This window comes from Zophobas morio, unplaced genomic scaffold (genome assembly GCF_036711695.1).
Source record: "Zophobas morio isolate AGI-343-1 ecotype UQ-CSIRO unplaced genomic scaffold, CSIRO_AGI_Zmor_V1 ptg000052l, whole genome shotgun sequence".
Lineage (NCBI taxonomy): Eukaryota > Metazoa > Arthropoda > Insecta > Coleoptera > Tenebrionidae > Zophobas > Zophobas morio.
The window spans coordinates 200,641-213,760 of record NW_026972157.1 but is presented as its reverse complement, the minus strand read 5'-3'; the positions used below and the strand labels follow the sequence as shown (position 1 = coordinate 213,760).

Here is a 13,120-nt window from a genome sequence, read left to right as displayed (position 1 = left end):
GGGGTGCTATAGAAAAAGTATTGTTTTATAAATACACTTTGAGGTGGTTAATACAGCAGTGCTTTCTTCGTAAAACTTACCACATAAAAGCTTACATTTGAGGTAGCGGTTAAAAAAGCTAGAAGAGAGGTAATAAGTAAATTCCAGTAAACAGAAGCCATGTACTCTCTTGTGGGCTTATCCCTAATACACAAATTGTTTGCAGATAATGTTTGCAATTAAAGTTACACGCGTTGTTTTAAAGATAAGAGAGAAAGCGTATAGATAAACTTATAAAGTTATATACAAAGGGCTTTTCCAATTTTTCATAGCATCTTTGGCAGGTATCGAGGAAGAATATGTTGTTGAAAACTCCATAGTTTTCTTAAAATACCTATAAACCGCAGCAAAACAGTATAAATAGTTTGTTTGTGTTCCTAGATGCCTAAGAAAAACACGAAAAACAGATTGGTTGATAGAATATTTTTATATAGGCCCACAATTGGATAGTTTTAAAGCAATTGACAATGGTTAATGGCATAGTTCCTATTAAAGGGATCCCTTCCATTTTCTAATATTGGCAAGTTAAAATTCTATTGCCGGGTTACTAAATTAACAGCTTAAAGTTTAATTTAACGTTTGTAATTCCCTAATAAAGAAACAGAAGTTTCAGGGTTTACTTTACCATTGCCTTATAGAAGTTAGTCCCAGTTTATAAACAGAAACCGATATCTAGCGGTGTGTTATTCACAAAATGGGTTTGGTGTTGTCTATTAGGGAAGGGGATGGTATCACTGGTCCTGTTCCTTTTTTTAAACAATCAAGCGCATAAGTCTGCTTAAGAAAATTTTACAATATGCAAACAGTTATTAAGGCTTTTTACAGCAACTAAGATACAACTAATTATTGTCGAGACATAGATCATTTTTTACACTATTATATTTTTCGGGGTAGTATGAATACCAAAATTATTGATTTATGGTGTGGTAGATAGATTTCAGTTTTAAATGTTAAGCAAAATTAAATAGTAGAATGTTTTTTTGCAAAGACTATTACGAATATTTTCATTACTATCGTAAAAGGTAAAAATGGGAACTATAATTATTGACAATCAGCTCGTTGTAACTAAATTAATGGAAAAAAACGAATATAAATAAAAGATAACTATTTAATTTTATTGTTCTAGATCATTTTTTAAGTTACTAGGTCCCCTCTTGTTAATTACTGATAAATTAATTATAGTTATGACGCAATAGGCTTTTAGCAAAGGAGTTAAATGTTAATAAAGCGCGGTAGCTACGAAGATTGTTTTGCCAAGCCTATGAAATACATACGTGAGTGGAGTGATCTATTCTGGGCCTCATATGAATGTACTGCCATTTTACCGCATATTATGAAGACATTGCTTGATTTTATCCTTTATTGGGTTACCTTAGAAAATTAAAGTCAATGTCGATTAATGCCTTGACAGCAATCCGTCAAAATAAACGCATCAAGTAGGTTCAGCACAATGAAAAATTTAAAATGTTGTGTGATCATTGATTATACTTTTTTAAAGGTCTAACAACCAAAATTAATGAATTAGACTCAAAGTTAGGGGACTCTTCTCCATCGAATACGACGGTTAAATGTTCCGCTGCTGAATTTAAATGGGTCGGACAAGCACCAGTAGCGAATCACTAGTTTACTGACCACTGAAGTGACTACGCCAGAGATGATAGAAAACTTAAACAAAATCGGTTTGACATTCACAAAGTTAAAATTAGGAGAGGTAGCGGATACTGTAAGCATTTTAATGAAACGAGTACGTAATATTTTACACGAACATCTGGCCATGAAAGAAAAAAATAGCTATGCGTACCGTGTTTACTGACACCTGATCAAAAAACAATGTCGAAGGGGTATTTCAACGGAATGTTTGGCACTCTTAAGCGTAATCCTATCGTAATTCTATTTAAAGCGAGGTTAAATACGCAACAGCAAAGACCGAAAAAGAGAGTCGCATTGGCGGGAATCGAACTTACAGCCTTAAGTATGCGCTTCTATATCTCTAACCGTTGAGCTAAGGAAAACAACTATCATACCAGTATAATGGTTTTAATATGTAACATTTACATTGTTAGGTCCCAAAGCAATAACTTAGTGTCGTAAATTATAACCAAACGTGCTGCTTTCATACCATATATATTTGGCTGCGGTGTCTACCGGAACAATAAATGGTGTATCTAAGAGTTAATTTCTACAATACTCTTAACTCGTTACCGTAAATTTTTATATAATAAAAAAACCTCAATATCACTTCAGTTTCTAAGTTCAATAATCTTAGTTTTCGAAAATTAGCTTACAATTTTAAAAAATTTTTCTTGGTTATTTATCTTCATAGTAACTTGTCCTAGTAACTTAGACTCGTGTGTTTATTATATTTTAATCTTTTACTCAATGTTACGGAAATCTCTCTTCGTAGAAACCCTGCAACCGAATTGTGGTGCTAACAATTATCAGCCGTGCGTTTATGTTGCTTAAGATAAAGTTCAGTACTCTAAGCAATCTATGTTACTATATTAATATGGATTCTGGCTACTAAAGAAAGCGGTTGTTTAATGCTTTATACTAAAAGCCTGTCTTTTCATAATCCATTGCTTTAACTCTTAATTTTTACCCCATAGATTTCTTAGTCGAGATCTAATAATCCGTAATATTTATCACCCAAATAGAAAAGAAACCAAAATATCCATATAGTAATTTCCATTAGCTGGAAAAAGCGTTATGTTTGATTAAAATCAGATTAAAAAAAGGTCTTTTTCAAGTGCTCAAGAGATTTAATTACTTTATGTAGCCTCTATCTTACTGAATCTATACAAATTTTAAATAATGATTAGTAAAAATTTTGTTAGTCCTGCCGATCTCTTTGACCATCAACTCTACTGTGGGAAAAACTTCATTTTTTTTGGTGAGATCATGAACACAAAATTTCTTTTAGTGAGTGGCATTAATTTGTCGAGCTAGTGCAAACACCTCAAAGAACCTGAAAGAGTTATAATTATTTTTGACTGCCGACATCCATCTTCGCAAATGAACGTTACGTGTTCCACTAAATTAATTCCAGGGGGCGAAACTTTCAGCAGCTTTAACCTAATTTCTTTGTTCACAAGTATACTACACTCCCTTTTTAGAAAGTTTTTAGAACTTATGTTCGCCAGTATATTCTCTGCAAGGCGTATGATAAACAGAACGTTTATTTTTAAAGACTTCGAGGTTTTTTAAAAAAACCTAATAAATAGTAGCGCCTAATTTAAATCATTACGTGGCTCAGTTTTCTAATGTACTAAAGACAAAAAAATACTAAATGTTGAAGTTCTTTTATATTACATTTTAATATGCAACTTGATATGGTAGCTAATTATTTATTTTAATGCTGTCATTGCTACACTTTGCCAGCCTGAATTAAACTGCAATATTATAGTTCGTAGGTTTAGATCCCGTCAGCGCCTCAAGTATCATGTAAATATTAACTAAATTTGTTGTTAAAGTACGCAAATAATTGTTTTCTCTTCTTTCTTCTACAAGTGTATAAGTTAAACGACTCCCTTTTAAAGGAAGTTATTTCTTTGTATTCATTATAATAAAGCTCTATTTTTGTGTTTTAGGTTCGTTGTTCTCAACTGCTGTTTCTCAAGCTTATTTCCTCTCCTTTTCGGCGATACCCATTTCAGCTGTATTTCCACAGCTGTAATAATTTCATTTCAGTTTCTCCTTATGATCTGGTGCTACGTTCCGTTGTAACCTGAATTAACGGTCGCGTCCTTTACCACCAATTTTATTTTTCTATCATTTTGTTATGACAGTTGTAAATTCCTCCCCCCCCGCCATCACTTTTTTTTTTTCGTAAGACATTATAACAGACTGGTTATATCACGAATATTGAAAAGCTACAAGTATATACTAGTTAAGATAGTATACAGTAGCGTTCACATTGCATGTTATTTAGATTCATTGACACATATTTATCTTTATCCTTGTAATAGACGTCAGTTGTGGCGGTTATTTGGTAAGCATTTGTTACTAAACAAACTAAGATTCTAAAAAAAATTTGGTGCTTTATAAATTTTGGTAGCCTCTGTAGATCCATGTCTTTTAGTATACGAAATTTTGATAATAAAGGATACGTAGCTGATAAAATAAAATGTGTTTGGTATATTACAAAAAATATATTACAAACTTGTAACCACAAAAGTAGATCTTAACCATAATTAGCATTAATTTATAATGAGAATTAGTAGCTGGTTTCCAGTCGTTGCTATTCTGCGTAGAACCGATGTTTTATTAGGTAGATGACAATGGCTACAAATAATAATTAAAATACTTCTTTGGTTTATAATTAAAAAGTATAATTAACAGTTTTGAACACTTTTCGAGTCAGCGAGCTTGGTTGAGGTTCAGTTTTTGGTTCTCTTTGCTTTGAATTTGACCGCATTCTTTGATGCTAATATGTGCGTAGTACTTCACTGCTTCATCACTTGCCTTTTTATTTAGGGAGTTATCCATGGTAGTTGGGTGTACGTCCACTCTATTGTTGCCCTTTATAATAGGCTGTATAAATAACTGTGTTACTTGCCGATAATATTTACTTAATTTTTTTATGCAACAGCAGCAAATTTAACACTAAATGATTTTTGACGATGTTGGGCAACTAAAATTTTCTATCAACAATTTGTGAGGTTTAAATTTTGTAACTTTTCTTCACGCTTGCAAGTCGTTCTTTCATAAAAATTTAATATTTTTAATAGATTGCCCATCATTTTAAGCTTCTTAGCTATCCTTCAAGCAATGAATGCTCAAGCTGTCAGTTTTCCAAAAAATTTATGAACATTTGTAGTAGTAAGTAGTGCGCACTCGCATAGTGCGGGCGAAGTAACACTTGTCGATGAGGAATCCTTTAAAGATCGAGGGACTGTCTTAAGATGGCACCGCCCCCCCGTTTGAGGTGGATCCTAACCAATTTCAATGTTTTAAATCAAAATCCAGGAATCGACATAACTGGTTTCGAATAAGTCAATGTACCTACTGAAATTAAGAATGAAGCCCTAAAAAGAGTTACGTCAAAGAAACTATAACTTTAACAAGCACAGAGAACAATTTCACCAGTTATAAGTATTTGGCCATATATATTGTTTTCAAGTTAAACAAACTCTTTTGGTTACACTAATTTAGGTGATAGCCACACGGATAACAAAAGTGAAGGTGAAGCTTCGGCTCTACTTTGGAAAACGCCTCATATTTTATAGTTTTCTTGTTGGTTGAAGGAAAGCTTCGATTTATTAAAATATAGTAATCATGGTATTTTTTTTTAGCTTGCCCACAGTTAAAATAATTTACAGATTTTCGTGTTGTAGGGATCAGAGCCTTTTATATTTTTTAGTTGTTTTTAATTTTAAAGAGAATTCTTAAGAGCAACTACGTTTTGCAAAGCACCATGGTAATAGGGGGAAAGGTAAAAGGAGAAATTTCCCTAGGCAGCGAACACTTACATAAAAGTCGGCAGTGAAAAACCCAAAATATTGACTTTGCCTTATATGATTCTTATTTGATACTCAAAATTTACGCGTATTTTATGACATGCTAACAGTTTCTAGATGGCTTTCTTTTGCTTCAGGTGGTTTTAGACGTTAAATTAGGGTGAAGGGACATAATTGTTGGAAAATCGCTTTTGAGGTGTGGAACGTAAAAGTTTAGTAGTAAACCTTATAATAAAATTGGCATTTGAGTTTTTAGAAGTCATATATCTTTTGAAGAAAGCGAACAAAGCAAACAAAAAAAATGTTTTTATCAGTGTGGTTAAATGAATATTTTATAAACTCGTGATGAAAATTTTTTGAAGTACTCGAATCAATTTAAAGTCTAGTATTGCTTTGAACTGTTATTAATATATATAACTAACTTTAACTTAAATTCCAAGACATTTATCGTTTTAGTCCAGACTTAATCTAGTGCCTAAGTAATATCAAAGAACCTCTCTGCCGACGTCAGTCAATATTAACAATCCGCAAAGGACAGGACAATATTAAGCAAGATGACGTGGAGTAAAGATAAAAAGATGTTAACCATACTTTTTTTTTCACTGGCATATACGTTTAGTCCTGTGAGGGCTTATAAAATCCGTAGGAAAATTTTGGAAATGTATTAATGAAAAAAAAAAAAAGTTTATTAAAGTCAGAGCTAGGAATAATAAGAATCGGATAGTTGCTGAAGAACGCTATTATTAAAGTGATCAAACAGATGCTGAGAATTATGTTAACTCGCACCACAAGCAGATCTTTTGAAGAACGAGATTGATCTAATTTATAAACTGAAGACTTTGGAAGAGTAATATTACCTTATTTACAGTTCAAAACTTTCTGGACATTTTCATTTTTATTTTTAAAAATACTTGTGAAAGACGTCGTTTAGTCCTGATTCGTCGAAATGTTAGAGTTCCATATATACTCCTGGCTCAAACTTCTAGAGTTGTCAAGGGGCTACAAAGCATCTAAACCAACTAATTGATTTTAGTGTTTGTTTAACCGGACAACGATATTACCAATAGTGCTGAATAACCATTTGCAAAGATTAAAGTATTTTTAATATTATATTATTATATCTTTGCCACCGCAGAAAAAACAATAGTTAAAGAAATTGCGTATGTTTGAGTTGACAAATAATTTATATAATTTTACAAAGCGTAAACCTTGTAATTGAACAAAAAATTTATAAGGGATTAGCTTTTCTGTGTCTGTTCTTAACACTTGCTTAGTTAAATTAATTTTTTCTCTGCTTTGAATTAAACATTTATATATTAGCAATATCTGGTGTGGAAAACAATACAAGTAGAATCCTTGTAGGATAAGTAATTTTAACCCTTTAACGGGCAAAACTCTGGGACTTAAAATGGATTTTGCGTTCACTGGTAATTAAATTCAGCGCTTTTTTTTACGTTTTGTTATTGCTGCCTAATCCGTTAGGACATGGTACTCAAACTTACCGGAGATTGTTTTAGAGATCGAGCCTGTCATTGGGGTCGGTTTCCGTAGACCTACTCTTGCAAGTTGAACCTAGGCGGTAAGTGATATACATAGTAACCAGTACCTAAGGGGTAAAAAAAGGGGGGCGCTCCTTGAAAACCCTCATCAACGTAGTAGTAAGATATGTTCAAAAAATTTACTTTTCCTATCTAAAATTTTTACGAATTTTACTGGGCTACTTGCGGTGGGTTACCTTAAAGAAGGCCTTTACCTTTATATCATGGCTAGCTTACAAGGAATAAGTTTGAATGCAATATTAGAATCTGCTTTTTACATTCCCGGCTACCAACCCCAACCTCCTTCGTCAGTGTTAGGAGAGATATTGAACTTGTAAGCTGTTTTAAAAAAGTTATCGTCAAAATTTATCTTTTTGCTAAAACTTATTGAATATCTCTTCGCCATTTTTAAAAAAATAAATATAATTACTGATCTTAATTTTTTTTCTCTCCACCTTGCTTTATAGCTCAGACTCACATTTTTGTTTATTTTAACGTTATTTTAAGTAGAAATATCCAGAAAATTGCTAGAATGGACAGTGCAGATGTCGTAGATCCCATGTTTGGACGTTCCATACAGGATGAAACGTATGGGATCAAACTTAAAGTTCGACAAGGAAAGCCCATTTTTGAGCCTCAAAGACGACGGCGTGCAGAGCATCAACAAGTTTTACAACACTTACAAAGTAATAGAGCTCGAGCCAATTTCTTCCTTCAGCAAAAAAAATTCAAAACTCGAAATTCTGCTTATCTTTTTTCTACAGCGACTCCCACAACCAATATGAAAGGCTTGCAGAGCAAAAAAGCTTCGCCTAATATAGATTCCCTTCAAATAAAAAATAAGCGATGTAGCTCTGGCTCACCCTCGCTTTTGCAACGAGTTACTTCTTCCCCCTCGCTATATACTAATAATAAAACTACTTCCTCTCTTTCGAGGACTACAGAAAAAGAAGTTAGTTCTAGTTATAAATCTAACATAACAAGTTCAAATGTAAAAGAAATAAATTTCGGAAAAGTTAACGTGCACAAGGTAGCTGCATCTGCTAGGAATTTAAAAGAAAGTGAGGTCGGACCAGCTGAGGATGTTCTCTTAAAAAATAATAAAGTGGCAGCGTTGAATTTACGACGCCGGCGTCATACAGTTAAAGAGCGAGCAAGTCAAGTATAAAAATAATCTTACTAAATTTTATTCGGGTACTCTTGCTCACGATCAACAGGAAAGGATCAAACAAGGAAATGAAGAGTTTTATCAATGCTTAGCTTGTAAAGAATTTAAAGAAGTAACAAAAGGTTTTTACCCTAAAAACAGGTATTCTTTCAGCAAGTAAATAAATAAAGTAAATTTTTTAATTACAAAAAACACTTTATAAAGATCTCGGTGTCGCGAATGCATAAGAACGATAATGGCAGGAAGACGCATGATAGAAACGAACAGATATTGATTTCTTGTTTAATCTTTTGGAATTGAATAAAGCAAAATAAAACTAAAAAAAACTTTTGTTTCGTTACTTTGCTGCTGTGATTTTCTTACTTAAATTGATAAAGTCGCCGTCTTTTCATAAGACAGTGTTATATTTGTGAACTTAATGGTTGTAATATAATATTGACAATAGCCGAGTATTGCAATTCTTACCGCTTTAGTTATTTTATATATTGATTTTTATAATCGGTTTACCGTCTATTATAACAATTCCAAGCAACAGACAGAGAGTTTGGCTTTTTCGTAAAACTTTTATATTTTTTCTCCGGTTTTCAACTCACCTGTATTTAATTAGACACTACGACTCTATTTCCCTGGTTTCTCAACTACCGCGGAGGACATAAACACACTTTTTACACGTTTATATATAGTAAGCCTTGTTTAATTCTTACATCTCATCCTACTAAGTCGGTTTAAGGTGCGAGTAGAACATGACCATTTTCTAGGAAATAACGTACTTTAAGTAAAGTTTTTTTAAGCCCTCTGGACTAGTTCGATCAAGCAATGACCTACGAGGAGCCCAGGAGCCTTCAAAGTGAATTGCGCACAACTTAACGTTTAGATTCAGTTTTCTAGGTAATTATATTACACTTATCTATTATTATTTTTTTTAAGACAAGTTAAAGCTTCTTATAGTATAAAAGTAACTTCGCAATTTGTTAATATATTTTAAAATACCTAATTTTTTTTGAAGCATATTAATAACAAATATTATTGTACAAAAAAAAAAGAGCAGTTAAAATTAACACCGCCTGATCAGAACTTTTACAAGTCAGCTGTTCAGCGTAGTGTTACTATTGGAATAATAAAGTAAGCAAAGCTAAGACTCGTTGCAAAACTAAGATAAAACACTTTTTCTGCAAAAGTCATAAACTAAAAATTTGATGGTCTTTTGCGTGATTACACAAAATTGGCGGTCCCTGAGAAAAAGTGTGTATACCTCCGAAAGACTAATTTACGTACAAAAAACAAGCACGTGGTAAATAGGAGAAATAACACGTGCTTTTACCATGCGTTAGTTACCTGCATAACTTTACTACCAGATTTTTTAACCAATAAAAAGTCAAGTAATTTATTCATGAGGTAAAAAGTATTTACAATGAACGCATTATTTACACTTTTTTTTTAAGATTTACCGTTCTGTCATTGTAAAACAGTAATAAAATTTGTGTTCACTTTACTTTAAATCATTTTAATTTTGTACTGCCCCATTTTTCTATATAAACCTTCAGTATATCTTGCGATTTGCCTGAGAATATTTCGTTTGACATAAATATTGAGCTTGAACGTTTAACTTAAGAAATTTTTAAGGAGAATTTTTAACAATAAATTTACCAAATTCAAAAAAGTTGAATAAAGCTAAAACCTAAAAAAAAAAAGTTGCAAAAACTCAGGTAGCCTAATTCATAACTCATTTCTCATAGTTTTATTTTTCAGAATATCGTGCCATAACATAAGAAACCTACAAAAACTTAAGTTTTTTTGTAAATCTAAATAAATTTAAAGAATTAAAAATTATAAATATAAATAAATTCAAGATTTTATTACTTGACTGTTTGATAAAAATTATAAATAGAAAATCTATAGCTTTAAAAATGAGGAGCCGGGATATCAACCTTAGGAAGATCATAGAGATCCGGATGCAATAACTATTATTTAGTATATAAAAAGATAATTCGTAAAAAAATTTTACATTATATAAAATTTAAATTAAAAATTAAATTTAAAAAAATTTCCAACTTTAAGTTTTTATGACTTATATTAATAACAATGTTTTAACTTTTATTATTATTATTCTTAACTCAACTTTTAAAAAATAACCAATCTAATTAAAAAACGTTTATTTAAATATGAAATATGCATCTCAAATTATAGTTTTACAATTTTAATTAAAAAATTAGATAAAAATTCTAAAAAGTATTTATAATAAACTAATATTGTCTACTAATTTGCGCAGTATATAATAATTATGTATATATTATAAGTATAAAAATAAAGTTTAAATTAACATTATTAAGACGAATTTTGCACTACTAAAACAAGAATAAAATAAAACGAAGTTTTAAAAAATGAAATAGTTGTACAATCCAAAAATATTCCAGGACTCAATATAAAAAATCATAAAGAAATAAAAAAGTAAACACTCAAAAAAATCAGTTAATATAAAGTTAATAATAAGGAATAAAATTTTAAGATACGCACTCCATTTTATTAAATAATTTAAGTAGTCCCTAAATCAAAATAAGAAAATAGGAAAAAAAAATTTTTAGAAAATAAAAAGTAATTTTTTTTCATAATATTAAATAAACTTCTTTAACATAATTTCTAAGCGTTTTATCAAAAATATATATAAAAAAAGTAAATTTTCACTATTCATTTTATATAATAGACATAACTTTTTTAATAATTATAATACCCTCAAAAAGGTATTTTGTATAGGAAATAGAATGAAAACTGAAAAAGAAACTTAATCTCTTGATATTCTATAAAAAAGTGCATACGTAAAATAAACAAGTAATAATTAAAAGTTCCCAAGAAAAAAAAAGATAGCAAAAAATTCAAAATAATTATATACACAAAATATTTTTATAATGGAATGATAAATTTATAATATTTTAAAATTAAAACTAATTTATAATAATTATAATAAAACAAGAAAGTAAACCGATCGTTGCCGTTTAAGTCTTTCTTTATGTTCCTGCAATTGTTCCTCAAAATGATTTTCCTCTTCAGCAAAAAAAAGAACCTACCAGATTAAATAAAAAGTAATCTAACTAAACGTAATTCACCAAAAAAGTTTATAAACGAAATTAAAATAACTACTTTATTTTTAATTATAAAAGTTTTATAAATTTCTATTATAATAGTTTTATAACACTTTATAGTATCAACCTTCTAAACAATAAATAAATGAAATAAATAAAAAGTATAAATATATAGGAACCGGTAAAACTACAAATATCGCAGTAGAAGAAAGAAACCAAGCCGCTGTTCCCGCTACGCGCAGTGATTTAAAAAAATGTTGCTTTACTGAATAGAAAGCATTACAAAAGGTTTTCCTGATAGTAAAAGGGATAAGTTCCTATAAAAGAAAATTAAGGCCGACTTAGAATTTTTAGTATCACAAAAGAGACCTTTAAAGCCTCAAATTTTTCTTCAAAAGTCTCTACATCTTCCCAATCTTCATCACTACTTACTGTTTCAAGTTGTTCTTCACTAATTTTTCTAGCTTCTTCCTCGGAAATTTCTTCTATTTTACCCATTCTTTTTTTTATAAAAAATATAAAGGATTAAAAAACTTTATTTATATAAAGTTTTCTTAAGAAATATATACACTACTATGTAGCTTTTACAAGTTAACTAACTTTGCAAAAGTTGTTTATAGTAGAATTTTTTTATAGTTTAATATAGGAAGTCTCGCTTCAAAACATGTATCACTTTAAACATGTGTTCGGAAATAACTTCCAAAAAAAAAGCGATAAAATGTGATAAAAAACATTACAGTGACCGATAAGATATCCACACTAAGAAGGCTCCACAGTTCTGTAAGATAAGGAACGGATACTAAGTTTCGGTGTTGTCTATGCTTCCACATCCACGTGCTTTCCCTTGAGAAGTCAAGCAAATGGAAATCATGTATATTTACTGGGAAGACTTGGCTGGCGCTTGGCTGGCTGGTCTAGTACTTGAGGGTTACTCTCCTGACGGAAGCCCGTAAAAAATTTGTATACGTAATTTAGCGAGCGAAAATGTGAGTTGTCATCATAGCTCGGTTAGAGCCTTCTCGCGTAATCTCAAGGTCGCGAATTCGATCCCTTCGGTGTTAACCGCATTTTTCTGTTATGGTGGTTTACGTGTACAACTCCCCTAAACAAAATTCTAATAGTCCGGAGCAGATATACGGTTCCCAAGTCCTTAGGTTCAGTCATGAAGCTCCTTCGGGAGAATGCACTGGAGGGCGTCCTATCCCTTCTCGGAGGAGAGGAATTCAGATTAAGCGGGTTTAAAGCTTAGCGCTGACCGGAGTATTCCATGCTTAAAAAAAAAAGAATATGCGTTTTATTGGTATTTAGGAGTGAAAAAGCTGTGAGTTAGTCATCCGGGAGGGATTTTATTAATTTTATTAAAAGTTACAATTTTATATAAAGGTCTGACGAACAATATTAAGGAGATAAGGAGCACGTTATGCATTTTTTGGTTGCATATAACTCGTTCATCTCCATTATCGTCGTTGAGGTGTAAGCGCAGAGCAATCTATTGATTTTAGCTCCCTCCTTTATCACTTCTTTAAATATTTCCTTTTTTATAAGTAAGCTGTCTACTGAAAAAGTAGAAAAAAAGAGCAAAAGATTAAACTAAGGCTACTACTGTATACAAAACTTTAAAGACTGATTGTCACAACCACTGGGTTTACTATTTGAGTACTATAGGTTATATATATATATATAGAAAATGTAGACCTTACTAATTACGAACTATATAAATTTTTCAAAGCCATTGTTAAATTTGTTAATTTCACTACTATCCTTTGTGGACTAAAAGTCTTATGCGCTGTTACGTCATTTATAATGTCTCAGTCTTAAAACTGGAACTTAGACGTTAGAAGT

The 13,120-nt window shown here is 31.0% G+C and overlaps 1 protein-coding gene and 2 long non-coding RNA genes across 3 annotated transcripts; 2 read left to right on the top strand and 1 right to left on the bottom strand.

The window, feature by feature from the left end:
* The first annotated feature begins 4,355 nt into the window (after positions 1 to 4,355).
* LOC135142750 (uncharacterized) lies at positions 4,356 to 5,293 on the top strand. The gene is made up of 3 exons (XR_010282621.1): positions 4,356 to 4,697; positions 4,767 to 5,130; positions 5,191 to 5,293. It is a non-coding gene; the product is annotated as an uncharacterized LOC135142750 (long non-coding RNA).
* A 2,647-nt stretch (positions 5,294 to 7,940) lies between these two features.
* Positions 7,941 to 8,463, top strand: LOC135142753 (uncharacterized). The gene is made up of 3 exons (XR_010282623.1): positions 7,941 to 8,195; positions 8,251 to 8,342; positions 8,406 to 8,463. It is a non-coding gene; the product is annotated as an uncharacterized LOC135142753 (long non-coding RNA).
* A 1,468-nt stretch (positions 8,464 to 9,931) lies between these two features.
* Positions 9,932 to 12,046, bottom strand: LOC135142751 (uncharacterized). Its single transcript, XM_064074496.1, has 7 exons — positions 12,016 to 12,046; positions 11,648 to 11,777; positions 11,562 to 11,595; positions 11,458 to 11,510; positions 11,179 to 11,259; positions 10,062 to 10,162; positions 9,932 to 9,984 (listed from the first exon to the last, which is right to left on the bottom strand). The coding sequence occupies exons 2-6, from the start codon at positions 11,774 to 11,776 to the stop codon at positions 10,103 to 10,105; spliced, it is 357 nt and encodes a 118-aa protein (XP_063930566.1). The 5' UTR covers position 11,777; positions 12,016 to 12,046; the 3' UTR covers positions 9,932 to 9,984; positions 10,062 to 10,102.
* Positions 12,047 to 13,120: the final 1,074 nt, after the last annotated feature.

Excerpts from the sequence above, each read along its gene's own strand:
- LOC135142751 (XM_064074496.1), bottom strand. The coding sequence starts at position 11,776 with ATGGGTAAAATAGAAGAAATTTCCGAGGAAGAAGCTAGAAAAATTAGT. Across the intron at positions 11,596-11,647 it reads AAAAATTTGAGGCTTTAAAG|GAACTTATCCCTTTTACTAT; the intron begins GTCTCTTTTGTG and ends TTTCTTTTATAG. Across the intron at positions 11,260-11,457 it reads CGATATTTGTAGTTTTACCG|GTTCTTTTTTTTGCTGAAGA; the intron begins GTTCCTATATAT and ends TTAATCTGGTAG.